This window comes from Odontesthes bonariensis, chromosome 8 (genome assembly GCF_027942865.1).
Source record: "Odontesthes bonariensis isolate fOdoBon6 chromosome 8, fOdoBon6.hap1, whole genome shotgun sequence".
NCBI classification, from domain to species: Eukaryota; Metazoa; Chordata; class Actinopteri; order Atheriniformes; family Atherinopsidae; genus Odontesthes; species Odontesthes bonariensis.
The window spans coordinates 18,798,295-18,816,958 of NC_134513.1; the positions used below are offsets into that span (position 1 = coordinate 18,798,295).

Below are 18,664 nucleotides of genomic sequence, written 5' to 3' on the forward strand. Positions count from 1 at the left end.
TTCTCTTGTAATTTTCACAAATATGGTGATCCCGTCACTTTTGCCATGGGTTGCATAAAAGCCTTCATGCCTGATCATACTTTAAATCTGGATTTTTCTGCTAAAGTAAGATTGCAAAGACCTCAATCAACTTTCTGGCTGTGTACACACAGGTTCGTACCTGAAAACATCTTTTATTTTACTCAAACTTTTGTCATGAAAACTATCAGCATGGCTGAGAAGATGGTTTAGAATCCATTTTGCAGTCCATGTTCTGTGTGAGCACAGTCGTGAGAAAGTCAAAGTGTTTTTTAAGTTACACTTTTTGCCACTTTATCATGGTTTTCAATAAGCTTTTTCCCTTCACTCCGTCAATTTCTCAAACTGGCAAAATATTTCATACATAAACCATGGGATCAGGATAACAAAGGCAGATTCTAAGCGTTGTTTGACCATTCATCAAAACTTCAATAATAAGCTTAATGTGAGTTTATTTGGAGCACATTAAATGTGAAGTCATTTTCTGTGCAAATTCCATGCCAGGAAGAGACCTTTTGTTCATCCAAGGCTGTCGACCATCCAGCCCTCATCCAAAATTCAGACCTAAGGAACTGCTGTCACACATGGTTTTTCACATTGCAGTTACTTGGACTAAATACAGGAGATGCTGAATAGTTTTTTGACTTCTGCAGTTGCCCATAACATTGTACAAACACTATAATGTACAAATATATGACAATCACTTCTTGTACCACTTCATTTTTCTACCATCACCCTCTCTGATATAATCGGTGGGACAGTGGAGATCTGAATACAAATTGGCTGCATTTGATATTTTACTCAGGATTTCCATTTAGGCTCTCAAGACATTAACCAAAATTCGTTCCCAGTCAATTTTTTTTTTTTATCTATCTTTTTATTGAGGACAAGGTACAGAAAGACAGTTATATAAGAAGATAATTTTTAATAAAAATAATTTTTTTCATAGAACATACAAATACAAATTCCCGCCACCCACCCTACAACATCCAGTGTATCCCAATCCCAAATGAGATTAAGTAAATAAATAAATAAAAGTTATGATATTGACAGGTAAAGATATCATTCAACAGGTATGAATAATTAAACAAAGATAAAAAGAAAAAGAAAGTGGAAGGTAGCTCATTTGAAAGTAAAGCTTGAGAATAAATGAATAAATGAGGCCGTGATTACTGCAACATCCTGCATCATCCCTCAAGATCTAGTATGTGTGGATTCCTGAGTTATCAGGGAGGGTTTTAAGTTTGTTAATGAAAGACATTATTGGGTTCCAGGTGGAGTAAAAGAGGTCTTTCGACCCTCTAAGTGTGTATTTGATCTTTTCGAGACTCAAATGGAGCATAAGGTCACTCACCCATAAGGAGGGTGGTTTTGGGGGCTTTCCAGTGCAACAAAATCCTTCGTTTGTCACCTTGATCAGAGCTGTCTCAGTGCTGTGGTGGGGCCTAAAGCCTGATTGAAAAGTATCAAAAGCATTGTTAGACAGGAGAAGGTCAGTAAGCTGTTGGTATACAACTTTTTCTAGGATTTTGCCTAAGAATGGCAGGTTTGATATGGGCCGGTAGTTGTTCAGTACTGTGGCATCAAGATTGCTCTTCTTTAGAAGAGGCTTAATGACAGCGGTTTTTAAGGCCTTTGGAAATGTTCCAGTCTGGAGTGAGAAGTTGACCAAATGAGCGAGTTGGGATAACAAACTGCTCAGCACAGACTTTAGGAATCTAGTGGGCAACTCATCAAGGCAGCACGTTGATGAACTCAGACTGCAGATGATCTCTTCGACTGTTTGGTCAGTAACAGGTGTGAAATGTGTCAGCTCTAGGTGTCTAGCTGGCTGCAGAGTAGTTATTTGTGTTGTGGAAATTATTGCATTTTTAATGCCTTGAACTTTGTCATTAAAGAATATTGCAAACTCATTACACTTAGATGTAGAAATGAGTTCTAAAGGCAGTGAAACTGGAGGGTTTGTTAATCTGTTTACTGTAGCAAACAGGACACGAGAGTTGTTACTGCAGTTTTTGATGATTTCAGAAAAATAACTCTCCCTTGTTCTACGCAAAGTCTGGTTGAACACACATAGCTTTTCTTTTTAAGTCTCATAATGAACCTGGAGCTTTGACTTGCGCCATTTCCGTTCGGCTCTCCGGCACTCCCTTTTTCTGTGCCCTGACCGACTCTTCTTTCCTCCATGGCGCCCTTTGCCTACTTTTAACCATTCTAACCTTGACAGGAGCAATGGTATCCAAAACATTTAAGAGACTTGATGTGTAAGAGTTCAACAGATCATCAACATCAGAACACGGGGTGTTCTCAAACCTAATCATTTCCATAAAATGTGTCCCTGTTCTGTCATTTATGAGTCTTCCCTGAACAACTGCAGACCCAGCTGGTGTTGGGTGGGTTTAACAGACAGGTCCAAGAAAACACAAAAATGAAGAGATAAAGCAACATCAACGACATTCACGTTTGAAATAACAACACCCCTTGAAATGAGCACATCTAGAGTGTGCCCCCTGCTGTGGGTGGGCTCAGTCACATGCTGAGTTAGACCAAACATTTCAAGGACAGCAGTGAGCTCTTTAGCTTGCTTGTTATGGGCTACATCCACATGCACATTCAAGTCCCCTGTTATGACTAAACAGTCAAAAGCAGTGCACACAATTGAAAGTAGTTCAGTAAAATCATCAATAAAACAATTCTGTGGTGGTTTGTAAATGGTGATATAAAGTATGGAAGATTGTTTTATCTCCATTTTGAATGACACATACTCAAATGATGAATTGATGATGGGGGCTTTAGTCGGTGGCGTAGTCTCGGTCGGGGGTGGGGCTCGATGCTTCTTTGAGTATAGAATTCTTGATCTTGCCATGTTTGGCGTGAAAGGAACCGTTTTAATCCCTGATTGCACCAAGCTTTCAAGATGATCAGGAAATCTCATGGGTGACAGTGGAGAAGAGAACGATGGTGAAACATCTCTGGAGGGTGTCGATGCAGCAGGTGGGTCCCAGGCCTGTGGTGAGGGCCGTGGTGAAGGCGATGGTGGAGCTGCTGAATCCTGTGTTTGGGATGCTGGAGGTGCTGCTGTGGCTACAGTGATTGAATCCTTTGCTGGGTCCTTGGGTGGCGAGGCAGGAGCTCTTCTCTGGCTCCTCTTCTCTCTCAGCAGCAGCACAGGACCCGGTCCTGGCCCTGGCCTTCTTTGCCAGAAAAGATTAAAGTTCTCAATGAAATGCAGCCCTATGGACTCACAGACCTTGGACAGCCATGTGTTCAATGAGGAAGCCGGCTGAATTTGTTTATCCTCCTGTCAATGTTTGGGAGAGGTCCACTAATGAACATTGGTATCGCCACTTTATCAAGACTCTCAAATAGTTTCTCAAAGTCTTTTTTTCAGATTTCAGACTGATTCTCTCAAGAGACCAAACAACAAACAAGAAAAATAAAGAGTGGCAGCATATCTGGTCGAAGCTTACTTATTTCAATAAAGTACTGATATCATAAAAATGGTTGTTTTACCTCGACTGATAGAGATGTTTATGGCATTGTCAGTTAAGATATCAATGAATAAGGTGTGTGAATGGGACAAAAAGATCTCATGATTCATCTGGCAAACACAACTCGTTAGTAAGGAAGAAGGGGGCATGACACTCCCCCAATTTTAGATTATATTACCTCACTGCCCAATTGAAAGCTATTATTATTTGGTGTAACAGCGTATGTAGGGTAAATTCGAAAGACATTGCAAGATGATACAATGATGTCCTTGTTCAAGGAATGATCAGTGAAAACACACTAATGACAATAGCTCAGGATCATCTGAGCCCCCTTGCTTTAATTACATCACACACCTGATTCTATGACATACAACATTTGACTTGAGTTTATACCAACTGCAATGTACTCAAGATTTAAGTACTGAACCATTTAGGCAATTTAATGACAATACAATGGACTCTTACAAGTCAGACAGTATCTTCTAAAGAAAATTAAACAACTATGGAACATAATTAAATAACACAGTTAAATAGTGTGGCTCTACTCACACCCCTAAATAGGTGATTTCAAAAGTCATTAGGGTATTGCAAAAGATAAAAGAACAACCACTACATACATTAAAGAGAGATGGGAGAATTAATGAAATAACAGGAGCTCTACTTTCTTTTATCTAGTAGCTGAAGTTTTCTTGGAAGAACCTTATCTGTTCCTTTGTCACCTCTAATATGACAACATAGGCTACATCAACTCTCGGCACATGTTGGAAAAATTGTGGGGGAGAAGATTCTAATCACTACCACATTTTTTAGGAGCTGCCCAAAAAGTATTTTAGGAAAATATTTGAAGAGTCACACAGCGTGTGCTCAGTATGCAGAATCCAGTGACCTGGAAAAAAAAAAAACAATCACCCTCAAATAGTGCATAAATAGATAGTGATTATCAAGAAGATTTATTGAATGGAAACATTGGGCCTCATGCAAGAACATTTTCGTATTTTTTTATTTTAAATTTCTCTTACTTTTTTCGTACGAAGGTCTCGTACGAACACGCCACGTCAGATTCAACAAACGCTCTTAACTTCGGAAAAAGTGTGTAAACGACCTGCGTAAATGATGAATCCCACCTGTGCGTATCTAAGTTCACGTGCACGAGGATAGTAGATTTGCATACTCCACGCCCAAAATTTTACCATATAAGGCTGTGCTTCCTCGCTCCTGTGCCAGGAAGTGTTGAGTGTTGAGTCATGAGAATGCCATCAAGGTGCAAAAAGAACAACTTTAAGGGCTCTGAGACTGAAGTTCTGCTTTCAGAGATCCAGAAAGGAAAATCTGTCATTTTTAGAAGTGTCAGCAGTGTCTCCACACGCTCTCTTCCAAGAGCCTGACACACTAAGGTATCCAAAAGTAGCAAGACAGGTAGGGTATTTCTATGTGGAGTTTGCTGGTACTTTGGCTTCCCATTACAGTCCAAAACGATTAATTGAGTGTAGTGCTTGGTTGTCTCATTTGTGATGGCCTGGTGACCTGTCCAGGGTGTATCGTCTTGCCTGATGGTCATGGGACAGGTTCCAGCCCAGTCATGACCCTGAACAGGATAAAGCAGCTGTGGGAAAACTAATGAAAAACTGCTTCTTCTACAAGCTCTGGTCATTTAGAAGAAAATCCAACTATTCTTATATTTTGAACAACAAGTTACACCATTTTTGAAACAAACCACATAAGTCACACACATTAACTTGGTCGTAATTGGGGAAGTCCTTATGTCTTAAGAAAAACGTCTAAAGCCTAACACCTCATCCTGACTGAAAGCGAGCGAGCGAAACTAAAGGCTCTAGCATGGTTGCCGCGTCTGCTAGCGCAAGCGGTGTTGATGACGTCACGATTTCGTGCCGGCTGTATATAGTGGCGCAAGTCGATGCGCCAGTAGTTGCAATCTTCTCCGTCACAGAGGTGTCGCTGCTACGCGAAGGTTACCGCTACTCTACAACCACGAAAGTCGAGAAGAAAACAATGCCACTGTCAAGAGCAGGAATACTGTCATTAATGATACTGCTGCAGTATTCGGATCATTTTAATGATTAAAGGTACAAACGCACCTCCTGACTGAGCCTGGTCTCACATCGGTCCATCCGGTTCGTCGTTCTCGGCACAGCCAAGTTACAAAAATGGACTGGTGCACGACAACGCGCTGCGCCGTCTTTTCAAGGCAAGCGCCAGGCCTGAAACGTCATTTTGACGTCACGGACCGCCACCGCCGTGAGCGACGCGTCAACTGTAATTCCGGCTTAACATGATACGACGACGAAATTTCGCGAGGGTGTCCTGATATGCAGCGCGACGATTTTGTCGGGATTGATTCAATTGGTTCAGAAAGTACTCCCTTGAAACACTGAGTTCTCTGGCTCCCTTCGGTTCAGATCTTTGTGGTACGGGTGTTTGGGGTCATAAGCCATTGGGTGCTGTTCCACAGTAAAGATCAGCTTCTCCTCGTCCATTATTCCCTGAGTGATGCTGACCTGTTGCTAACTACTGCCGCGAAATGTCGTCCAAATAGAGACAGCGCGGGCGATTTTTTAAGGGTCGGCGTGATCGCTGGATGGAGCGACATCGCTCGTGGCATATCAGGACAGGCTGATTGAAAAGTACGCATTCTAATCACTTTTTATCAATCGCTCGCTCGCGTTCAGTCAGGTTGAGGTGTAATCATTAACCCAAATAAATGATCAATTTCATTAGATTTTGGTTACTTTTTTAGAGGAGATGAAGAGCTGGACATGTGAAGAGGAGGGCATCGTAACGACGCTGAAGTTGGCATCCGATTCGCGAATTAAAGGGGTGGGCATAAAGGAAAAGTTCACTGCATTTTTTGCATTTTGATCGACCAAAACAAGGTCCTGTATGGAAACTAAAATAGTTAGACTGCTCAAATCTGGATAGAATTATTCTAAAGAGGTTGTAGATTCATTAAAACTTTGTTTGGGATTTGTGAAACCTTTTTCTGATTTGTGAAAATGCAGAACAGGGCCATTTCACTGCATTTTTGGTATTCTGATCACTATAAACTGGGTCCTGTATGGAAACTACATTAGTTAGACTGCTCAAATCTGGATACAATTATTCTGAAGACACTATAAGCCGCTTTCGGACTGTAGGAACCATTGGCAGTTCTAATAACCTTTTAATCCGCAGGGCCGTTTTCTCCCGTGTTTGGACATACAGGAACTCGGGGCTATCTCCCTTAGTTCCTATAACTATTTAGCTCCTTCTCCGAGGTCGGGTCTTTTCATAGTTCTATAGAACGCATCTGACGGAGGTGTGTAGTGGTCGGTAGCTACGTCCCATGTCATGCTATCACGGCTGAAATGTTTCATCATACCACACAGACAGAACCGGCTGATGTTTAATAAGTTAAACTTACACGTTGTCTCCTTTGTCTGCAGCGCTCTGCTCTCCTTTCTTCCTTCATGAAAGTATCGCCTGCGCTCGATCCTTCGTCTCCTGACTCTCTCTGTGTGCTCTTCCAGCCTCGATGTTAGACGCCTGATGTGATCGTCCATGATTAATATCACCATCATGCAGACCATGAACACGGTGGCCTCCCCGCTCTCCATATTAGCTTCTTTGTGGTGTTTTTTCTTCTCTCCTTACTTTTACCGGGTTTTGTTTTGTTTTGTTTTGTTGTTGAATGTGGTGCTAAACGGCTAACGTAACACGTCACTGACGCAGACGGCTGCGCGCGGCGCATCAGTCCCGACCTGGTCCCGACTCATGTGCGAATGCAGACTGAAACAGTTCCGCTGGGGAAGGACAGTTATCAGAACGAAATTCGAGTAGGACCGTTCTCATAACTGCGTTCTTAGAACGGCTCTGTCCGAAAGCGGCTCATGACTCATTAAAACCTTGTTTGGGATTTGTGAAACCTTTTTCTGGTTTGTGAAAATGCAGAACAGGGCCATTTCACTGCATTTTTGGTATTCTGATCACCATAAACTGGGTCCTGTATGGAAACTACATTAGTTAGACTGCTCAAATCTGGATAGAATTATTCTAAAGACGCTATAGATTACGGTAATTAAAACCTTGTTATGGATTTTGGGACTAGTTCCACTAGTGAAAAAGTCTTGAAAACATCTTGTTTTGAGTCATATTTCACATGAAACAAGTTTTTTTTCTTCATTTGAAGAGGTTTTTAAAGGGGATAGAGAATCAAAATCATCTTTTTCATGTTTTTGGTGTTAGTTCTGAGTCTCCCCGCCGTGGGGAGTACACACGAAGTGCCAGCAAGTGTCAGAACCTCTGTTTCAAGTACTCCCCTTTTTTGAATATCCCCCAGAAAAAGTGCCAATCCGTTTTTGTGAAAAAGTCACTTTTTCAGCAATCGCCCCCCCCACACCCAAATCCACTGCCACCCCGTTTCAGACACGCCCCTTCGGCGAGAAACAGGACCTGGTGTGCCCTCCAAGGCTGTGAAAGCGGACTATGATCGTTACATATTCTTCCCCCAGAAAGCATTGTTCGCGATCAATGGCTTTTATTTATTTTTAACAGCATCCCCAGTACATACAACCGCCGACTTTTTCTTTGCTCTGCGCATTTCACAGAGTACAGTTTCACAAAGCTTGCACGATTCCGAGAAGGCTTCAGTCGGAATTTTGCTCAGTAGATGGTCAGTTCCGACAGGGACAGACAGACTGCAGCGAGGTGTGCGCTCCGCTGAGAAGGTGATCGGCTGTAGCCTCTCATCTATCCATGACCTGCACGTCTCCAGGACTATGGGGCGAGCAGGTCGGATCACAGCTGACCCTTCTCTATTTACACCACTCCCCTCGGGCAGGAGGCTTCGGTCCATTCGGACCAGAACCTCCCGTCACAAAAACAGTTTTTCCCCCTTGCAGTCGGACTTATGAACACTTCATAATCACCTCATAACCTGCCCCAGTCACTTTACCATCATTAAAATTGCACTAATGAAGCTGCACTGTTGTTGCTCTGTATATTGGATACTGTGTTTTGTTGTACACACCTTGTACATTTTATATTCATGTATTTTTATTCTTTATTTTTTATTATTGTATCCTATGTTACATGTTTACGCCGCAGCAAATACCTAGTTGGTGAACACTGTTCACTAACAATGGCAATAAAACAAATTCTGATTCTGATGAGCTTTCTTTCCAGTCAGTGTATTACTCTATAGCTCTGTTTTCAGTGAGAGCAAGGGCAGCCAATCAAGCAACGGCAACCGAATAGCGCCAACACCTACCTGCATTTCATAATGAGGTTGCCAGATAAGCTCTGAAACGACGCCAATAAGGGCAAACGACGCATTCTAAACCCAGCATAGTAACAGCTGTTTCAGAGAGCCTTTTAGGGAGGTTCTGAGCCATTACAGACCCAACCAATTTTTTTGGGGCTACATATCACATCACAGAACAAGGATTAATGCCCCATTCAACCATTCTCTATCACCTTTAAGCTAATTTCAAGCTCACTTTTAACTCAAAAGTCCTAAATATCACATTTTATTTCAAGAAGTCTTGACAAGCCGATTTTCACTAGTTCCATTGGCTGATTTTTTTTGCTTATTTCAAGCAAAAACGTCACGTATTTGTTGTTTTTTTTTTACTTATTTTTGGAGGGCCATTTTTTCCAGTGTGTTTAGTCATTATATATTACAAACTTATATAGTGGAACTTATTATCGACCCGGTGACCCGGTGTAGTTCCACTAGTGGAACTAGTCTTTGCCACAGTTCAAAAGAAACCATTGTGACAGAACAGAAGCAGAAATTTTGAGTCAAGAATTTGTCAAAAAAACCATCAGTTATGAAAGGATCCAAATACCTAAAAAAAAAACTACCACCACTACTACTAATATTAATAATCAGAATTTTGTCTCTGATGAACAGCAGTTTTGCGACACCGGGTCGACAAGTTTGGGAGCTCCACCGTGCTCATCCTGCGTCTCTGTCTCCCCCTCCTGTCCTCAGCACCAGCTTCCCCCACCCCCCCACCCCCCCTCTATTATTTTCCACTCAGTTTCTCGCAGTTTAAAATGGCGGCGTTGAGCAGCGCCGAGTCCCCACCGCCCGTCTTCAACGGAGACACCGCGGAGCGGGAGCCGGGCAGCGAGCGCGGCCTGGAGGAGCTGGGCGCGGGGCTGGACTCTTCCTGCTCGGCGGGCATTCCCGGAGGCCCGCAGGATGAGGAGGTAAGCGCCACGGCGGCTCGGTGTCGGGACTTTAGCTGGGGCAGAGGGGGTGGGGGGTGGGGGGAGACGCTGTGCTCCGAGCGGAGGTAATTGGATGTAAATGTTCAGGAAACACCGGCTGCAATATGGATCATGGTGTGGGGGGGCATACAGTGCAAGGGTGCAAAGACGATGCACTTAATGCGGACGAGTCACTCGGGGCCGCCGGCCACCCTCGACTCCCCCTTTTTTTTTTTTTTTGACCAGAAAAATGCGACAGACGAATGCGAACTGGGGGAGAAGCGCGTTTTACACGGCGGAGCCTGTGTTTATTTCGGGCCTGCTTTATTCCACTCGCTCCTGGCTTCGTTTTTCCAGGCTCACTGCAGCTGCAGCCTGGTGCGCCAGTAGCATACGCACATACCCGCTGTTGACACAACAAAGACACGCAACCGCTGCGCTTTTTAATGCACTATTAGTGGCTGTCAGCCATTTATCAGCCATTCAACTCGGGCTCTTCCACCTCAGAGGTGATGAGGATGGTGGTGATGGTGATGATGATGATGAGGGTGATGGAGATGGGGAGACTTGCTGAAAGTCGTGCTTGTGATGCTTGTGGGTTTGATCTAGCCTGCCTCGTGCTACTGGTGGAAGCATTGCAAGCTTTTACAACAAATCCTGACCCCTCCATCATAGCTGAAGCAAACACACTGAGATACAGCAGGAAGCATCAGCAGGCGGTGTCCTCATCAGTTAATGCAGTGACCGTGTAGCCTAGCTGTCTGTCTGCAGGTCAGAGGCCTCACTGCTGGACCATGACAGCAGCCTGCACAGCACAGCAGAATCTAAACAGGGGGGAAAAAAGTTTGTAATATATAAAGACTTAACACAGTGGGAAAAAAATGAAATTAGCTTAAAAACCTCTTCAAATGAAAAAAAAAAGCTTGTTTCATGTGAAATATGACTCAAAACAATTTGTTTTCAAGACTTTTTCACTTATCAAGATATTCAAGATTGTATTGTATTAAAACAAGTCCCTGTATCTGGCTGAAATGGTACTTGTTAGGCAGTTGTGTCTTATATCAAGTGTAATGAGATACTCAATGAGACAAATATACTTGGTAAGATTTAGATTTTTTTTCCAGTGCAGATGTTAAAACAGAGGACCACATTCTCTGTATTCCAGAAACTGTTCCTCTAAGACTTCCATTTTAATGGCCAAACCTTAAATCCTCCACCGTAAAGAGTCTCCTCATTATACCACTCTGACCGCAGCGTAGTTGTATTATGTATTTCCAGTTGTATGAGAGAACTCCAGAGAGCTGATGCACTTTAAACTGGTAAATCTCCTTTTCCTCTTTTCCTTTTTTTTTTTTTTGGTATGGTACTACCCTGGAGTCTGGGAGATCACATGAGACTAAATATGATTATTTATTTTTTATTTTTTGACATTTTCTTCATGATATTCAAACTCTAGATCCTCCCTTTATAACACCTGCTTATGTTAAAATGTGTGTAACATTCAACTTTCAGAACCCTCATGACATTACTGTATGTCAGTCATCATCAGGGTTATGTTGTCAGACTTGCCTCAGATGTGTTCACACAGTGCATAGGGGCACTGTGATACACTTTCTTTCTTTTCTTTTTCTTTTTTTTGTGTGTGTGGTGGTGGTGGTGGTGGGGGGGTTGGTTGATAAGCTGACAGATCAGTGTCAGTGCCGCTAATAACAGCTCACATGCTTCCTTATTTCTGTAAGTTCCCTTTACTTGAGCATTTCATTATTTATTTCCAAGCCATACAATGCCACCCTCCGAATTTATTGAAGGGCAGGTCCACCTTTCCAGTGCGATAAGTTCTTTTGAGTTTTATTGCCATTTCATCCTCTTCTGCTGACTTATTAATAGACTCCTGTCCTCAACAGTCTGCTGCCAGTCTGTGCATCGTGCTGCCGTTTCAGGTTACAAGTCCTTCATGATTTAGAAGTTTGTCAGTTCGGTCAGAAAACTCGTCTGCTCTTCATTCTTTGTCATTCATACACCAGTTTCATGGCAAAAAATGTGAAATGGTCATGAACCTTAAAGATAAATAAATCTGTATCTGTTGTTGTTGTTTTTTGAGTTTTTTTTTTTTTTTTTTTCATGCCATCCAGCATGACTGTCAAAGAAATGTATCTCAGTTGGACATCTGGTTAGTGTGTCCAACATAGTTTGTGTGTTAAGCCGAGGATGCGAGACTCTGCATCCAGTACTCCAGCTACATGATATTGTGATCATTATTGCAGTTTCTCTTTGAATGCAAACCATGGTGTTTTCCTAACCTTACCTACCTCGTTTTACATACCCAACCTTAACTCACTGGCTGCCAGCCATTTTCAGTGCAGAGAGACCCATACTGCCAAGTGTTTTACAGTATTTTGACTGATTTTCCAAGACCCACAGAAAAGTGTGTCTTATGACTATGTACACACCGAAATGACCAAACGAAAGAGTAGACTCTCTTCTTTCATCAGGAAAAAAAAGTTTGTTTCTACCATTTTCAGTCCTTTAGTAATAGACAGTAGAACATAGGTTGGTTTCACCAAAAACAGCAGTTTGACCAAAAAAACTGAGAAAACAAGCTTTTTTTTTTGTGCAAAGTGGCACTGCTGCCACCTAGCGGGTAATTTTGCCAGTACATTCTCTGTTTAGTGTTTACAAGCCTAAGATTTAGTGACAAACTCCGCTAGATTGTCCCCCAGCCCGCTCCGTTAAAAAACGCAATTGACGTCTATAGACGTCTTTGGCAGTCAACGTTTTTTTTTAAATTGACGTCTATAGACGTCAATGGCACCGAAAGAGTTAAATGTCTCATTTTTAAGACCTGACCTCAACCATGTGCTTTTGAACACTGGATGTTAACCATGCAAGTTTTAAATATACCTAATGTCTAAGAAGTTTGTATTGTGTCGTGTAGAGCGATGACAAAACGAACCCCCCCAGTCTTCGTAAGATATGATGGTCATATTTAAAAAGCAAAACAAAAGGGAAAAAAACATTGTGTCTCATTTAGAGTCACAAATGTCGTCTAATGGTTGCCATCGTGTCTGACCTAGCTTTGGTATGCTAGCAAGAGTACTTAGTACATGGAAACAGGCATGCTGTGGATGCAACCCAATCCAAATTTCTGACAGCCGATGACTTTTAAAGATGACCAGCTTATTTGGCAATTCTCTGTTTGGGGTGACCAAACCCCATCCTGAAGACTATCCCACTTACAACCGTGCATCCGTCACTGCTGCTTTGTTCTACCTAAATGTTCCATTGTGAAACTTGCCAAAGTGGAGGACATGGCCCTTGCCTCCCATTGCCTCAATTATACTTTATTAATTCCCAAAGGAAAAATGATTTTGCAGCATAAAGAGCCTACATACAGTCATTAGTCACTGTTGAATCATTGTGCAGAGTTATTACTGTGGCTAGGATTGACCTCCTGTAATGTTCTTTGCAGAGCTGAAGAAGGCTCTGACTGAACACTCTTTGTTGTTTGATGACTATGTTATGTAGAGGGTGGGCAGGATTGTCCATTATGTTAATCAACTTTCGCGGCATTCTTCGTTGCACGGTCCTCAACGGGGGCTCCAGAGCAGTCCGCAGCACAGTGCATGGTTTCTTCCAGCCTCCTTTATGCTTGCATAATAAACTGGCATTGCGGAACTTTCCACTCTTAATCGACAGTGCTATTGTCACTCAGCTGATTGAGCTAACTTTGACTTTAATGTTATTATAAAGATTGTAATTATTACATTTTCTAAACATTTTGATTTTGATTTATGTTTGAATTATATTCAAACTGTTATACTCTAGTGTATTGTAGAAAAGTCCCTAAGTCTATAGTCACTCTGTAATGTTAAAAGGATAGTTTTTCGAAGTGGGGTTGTGTGACGCACGTATGAGTATTCGGTTGTTAACTGAGGTGGCAAATCTTCACAAGGTTACGAAGCAAAAATCTTAATCCGAAAGTCGAAAACGTGTACCGACTTAACTGTAGAATATCTCCATAGAAGTATATTTTCAGCCCACAATATGCTAAAGTGGCCTAACACCTTTTCATTTGGCGCTCAAATTAATTTCCGCCTTGGCTGAGTTAGTAGTTGCGCAATAATTTAAGTTTTTTTGATAGTTTGTATGATTAACATTACAGGCACTTGCAAAAACAACATGAAGTTGTCTGTATAATGACTAATCAGAATACTTGTAGTTTTTGTTTCTATTGTAAAGACTTGATTTATTTATTTATTTTATTTTTTTTCTCATCCACAACCCATTAGAAACCTAATTATCAAGGTTTTCATCACATCCAGGACTCTGGTCCTCTGTGTGCAGTTATGATTTCTGTCCATCTCAGGAGGTAACATGCAGGTGCCAGATTCCTTACCCCAATTTTCTGAAAGCAGGACCAGGAACCAAATTCTTGAAGGCAATGCTTTATCACAAAGCACGTTGAGCTTGTCTGGCGTCGTCTTTAAAGTCCAGTGTCAAAAAGGTAGCTATCAGCCACCTCTTTCTGGGATTACCTACCCAACTGCATAAGTGAGTAGAAGTAGGTGTCGCATGCACATCAAAAAGGGATTTAGTTCCTGATTTCAAGTGATGTTGAACCATGAATTATTTTAGCCCACGATGTACATGAAAATGAACATAAATGTGGCTGATATTAGCTATGGCAACTACAAAACGTGCAGAAATGTAAATATGTATGATTCAAATAGTATTACAGAACAAGATGATATTTAGAAATGCTTCAAAGTGTTGAAGTAAGGCTAAATATATAAAAGGGTGCAGGTTATTGCAAGTATTTAGATATATTTAGGAAAATATATCTTGCTTTTGACAGACAGTTAACAGACTTGTGACTGTGCAATACACTTAAAGAAAAAGACAATGTCTGTTATTGTTGCTAAAGTTGAAGGAAGCATAGAAGAAAAGGAGTTAATGTCTGACCTAAATGTTCCATATTCAGTGATAGCAGTTTGTGAATTCTTGTTCAAATAACACGGATGACTGATTTATTGGTTATGATTGGGATTGTTTTTTTCTGAGCTGCTATGCAAGCGTCCGGTCAGCTCGAGGGACCGAGGTTATTCTTGTCAAACATGGATTTAATGTCGGAGGCTACAAACTTTTTAACTTTCTTTGGAGGGGGACTTTAAGTCTGCGGTGTGCAAAGAAAGAAGAAGTAACCTTGAAGCAAGATGTACGTGTGGTTCATAGTTACACTTTGATTGAAAAGATATTTAAAGAAAAAAAGCTAAAATAGGTACCGGATTACAACACAAATACAGTTACATAAATTAAGTAGAGTTTGGCTTGTGAGTTGTGTGAAACTTGTAAAATCCCATGTGTCAATGAGAAATCCAGTGTTGAATATACATGTAAATATCAAATCTCAATCAATTATTGATGAACAAGGCTTTAACACGTCAGGACATGTTCCTGAAGTACCTAATGCTAAGGAGCGCTAATTTTTAGCTTCAACTGACAACTCGGGGCTTCCTCAACTAAATTAGAATGTGTTTAGAACAGTTTGGAGACCCGCGGCAAGTCAACAATGCCTGACAGAAGAAAAATGCTGAGGACACAGCTGGCTTGTATGAAAAACCTTTAATTAGAATTGACCCTTGAGGCTTGGTGCTAATGTCCACCATGACTTCCCCATGGTGGGCAGTTTCTGGCTGCACTGGACAGCGATTGCATATTTGACTGCGAGTTAACACACTGTTTGAATGCCTTTAAATATAACCCTGAAAGCGTGCCCAACATGGATGTATAGAAGATACCTGGTGTTCTCCCACAAAGTGTCGGACAGACGCAGCATTCTCTTAGGCTGTGTTCGAAACTGCCTACTACATACTACATACTTGCAAACGGCATATTCATCGATCAGCCGGCCTGAAGCTGATTTTGCTTAAGCTATAAACTCTGTAAATATATAACTTTAGCAACATTTGAAACATTTTCAGGTGAGAAAGTAGTCGTTTAGATCGCCAACGTGTTGAAAATCTGACAAAATACCGGCTATTTACAATTTTGTTCCGACGAATTCGGCGCTACTAAAGCTAGCCGCAATGAGCAACGCACTTCCGGTTATTTTCTCAAACAAAATACCCATTGCCTTTTGTCATAGGGAAAGCCATTACGATACAATTGGTGCTTTTGTTTTGAAAACAGGAAGTGAACCTACCCTCGTTGTAGCTAGCTTGTAACTGCCGTTTTGACAGGAAATGACAATCGGCGACGTCACGTTACGTTGCATCTTGGGTAGTTTAAGTATGAGTAGTAACCTCATGATGCATACCCAACAATTCGGCGAATCTAGTATGCATCCGGGAACTTAAAAAAAGTTAAAGTTAATAGGAGTAGTAGGAGAAGTATGCAGTTTCGAACACAGCCTTAGTCCTGCAGGAGGATGATTTTTAGCATCGATTACTAAATCTCTGATACGCTCTAAATTTCTGATCCCAGAAAAAGACGCAAAACAAATCATTTCTATCGCTGCTAGCTAGAGCTAGAGCTGAAGTACCTGTTGGTACTGCAGAGTCACTTCACCCGAAAATGAGTGCTCTTTCCGTCCAAGAAGGTGGTTTAAAAAAGAAACATATCAGTGGATTTTTAATCTAAATTGAAAGGGGCTAAAGCTGAGTGGCAGCTCGGGGAGTGCTTGATAATAAAATCTAGTTTTTCTATCATTTCAGGCACATAAATTGTGAGTTGATCTCACACAATGATTAAAAGGTTGTTCGCTCTTTACTTTTATAAGTTTGTAGCGAGCCAAATGGATTACTGTAATGGGGTTTTTGTCAACAATTCATATCCCCTATGTTAGATTTGTTAGGGAAAGTAATTGTTGTAGACTAGAACATTATCGACAAACCCAGATGGGCTGTTTTGCATCTCCCATCTGTGTTTGTGCAGTGTTTTGCATTTTATGGAAATAACATCAGTAGCAGCGCTGCTTTTGGTCTCCACTATGGACGAGGGTTAGATGTCCGGTTGACATGACTAACAGTAACATTAACGGCTGCATTTATGAAAACGAGATTCATACAGAAAGTGACTCAACATTAAGAGTTTGCTCCTGATGTTGTAGCTGAAGTATATCGTCTTCGTTTTGATGGGCGGTTAAATCGAGCTCCTCACCTGCCTTTTTAATACTTATCATCGAGTTTACAAGTCAAATGTTCTACGTCGTGGGGCTAAACTGGAAAAGGATGTTTAGATATAGGGGGCGGTCCTGCCCATATACAACCACAATGTTGATTGGGGTCTTCATCTCCATAATTTTGTGGACAATTCCCACTGTGAAGTACTAGTCTTTGCTTTGACTTTTCCCAGTGTATATAGGTATATATAGGTAGACCTGATTTTACTGTTTTATGTCAAGTGCACTTGACTGTCAGAACTTGTACGTGCAGCCATGTGGCTTCAAGGTTATAAAGAAGCTTCTTTTCTTTATCAGTTTAGATAAGTTTATTGCCCAGCCTTTGATGTGTTCCGTTGTCCTGGACCGTCTACTGGTATTTTGAGAATTATGGTTGCATATCGGCATCGATGTACTGATCTGATGATTGTTTATCAGATAAACATTTTGAAGCAACCAGTTGGTCTTGTTTGGTGAGTATGGGAAGTTTCACAGGCAGGGAGTAAGTGAATGACCACCAGGCAGGTTAATAGAACAACTATAATAAAGGCCCGAAAGGCACAAACGTCTATAGTTTCGCTTTAAGGGTCAGATCCCAAAGAATTTTTTTTTTTATTTTTTTTTTTAATCAAAAGGTTAATTTTCTATTATGATTTGATTGACTACGGAATCCAAAACTCTTTCGAGACCTTGAAAAGTGTCTAAATGGCCAAATTTTAAGCACTGGGTAAATATGATGGTTAGGAGTGCAGTGTGGAAGCTTAGTCAGTGGAAAGGCAACGTGGAAGAAGGGTGAACTGCCCCCCCTTTTTTTTTTTGGAGCTTTCTTTTGGACTCGCGTAAAGATGGATGGAGACTGACTTCAACATAAGTGTAGCTTGGAGGGCTGCACAATATTAAAAGAAAATGCAATATGCGGTATTCTTGTTGAATACTGCAATGATGATAGGACTTGCAATACTAATACTTCACTATACGGTGTTGGGCTCAGATGTATTATTGAGGGCTGCATTCCACCTCTGCATGCTGGTTAGTTGCAGATGCGTGCACAAAAGCGTAGCCTCCTCTAAGTGGAATGCAGCCCTCATTAATACACCTGTGTTTGTCCTGCTATTTCAAGTTTGAATGGCTCCCATTAAAACGGCCTCAAACCTACGATTTATTTAGGTCTAAGCAGTCTTTTGCGATATTTATAACGAGCATGTTGACACGATGAATTTCACGCATTTCCGTATTTCGTTTGCATGTTACATTCCACTTTTGTTTTGTACACCCTACTTTCGAGGGTGTAAATAACTGTTACATAAATGTAACGATGTAACATTTTTTTCCAGTACAAAGAAGATTAAGTTTGATGTTTTTTGTCTTAAATCGTCGTCGGGCAGTTTTTTGAAACTTTGAAAAAAAAAAAAGGAGTTCCTCGTGAATTGCCTGGTTGAGTAAATAAAAAATGGAATAAAATAGGCAAGTTCTTTTTCTTTACTTTTAGCACTTATGCTCGCTTTTTTTTCAGCTGAAGTTCAGCTACTCGTGCAGCTCATGAATCTCTCTTTGGACCAACCTAAACTGATCGTACCCATTTCTTTGTGGAATTCTTTTTTCTTTTTTTTTTTTTTTTTTTTAACAAAAAAACTTGTTCAGTGGAGAAAAAGCTCAAAACCTGCTTGTTGTTTATTAATATATTAAATATTTTGAATTGGAACTCTTGGTTAGTGTTGGGTGGAAAATAGGGTCTTGTTTGTTTTAACTAGTTCTTTCAAGGATTAATGGTGCAAAAACAATCCAG

The 18,664-nt window shown here is 41.2% G+C and overlaps 1 protein-coding gene across 2 annotated transcripts in view; it reads left to right on the plus strand.

Annotated features, from left to right (window-relative positions):
• The first annotated feature begins 9,559 nt into the window (after window positions 1-9,559).
• Window positions 9,560-18,664, plus strand: part of braf (B-Raf proto-oncogene, serine/threonine kinase) — a 42,870-nt gene continuing 33,765 nt past the window's right edge. For both annotated transcript variants that reach the window (XM_075472001.1, XM_075472002.1), the window contains exon 1: window positions 9,560-9,719. In XM_075472001.1, the coding sequence (XP_075328116.1) occupies window positions 9,564-9,719 (156 nt within the window). In that variant the 5' untranslated portion in view covers window positions 9,560-9,563. The remainder of the gene's footprint in view (window positions 9,720-18,664) is intronic.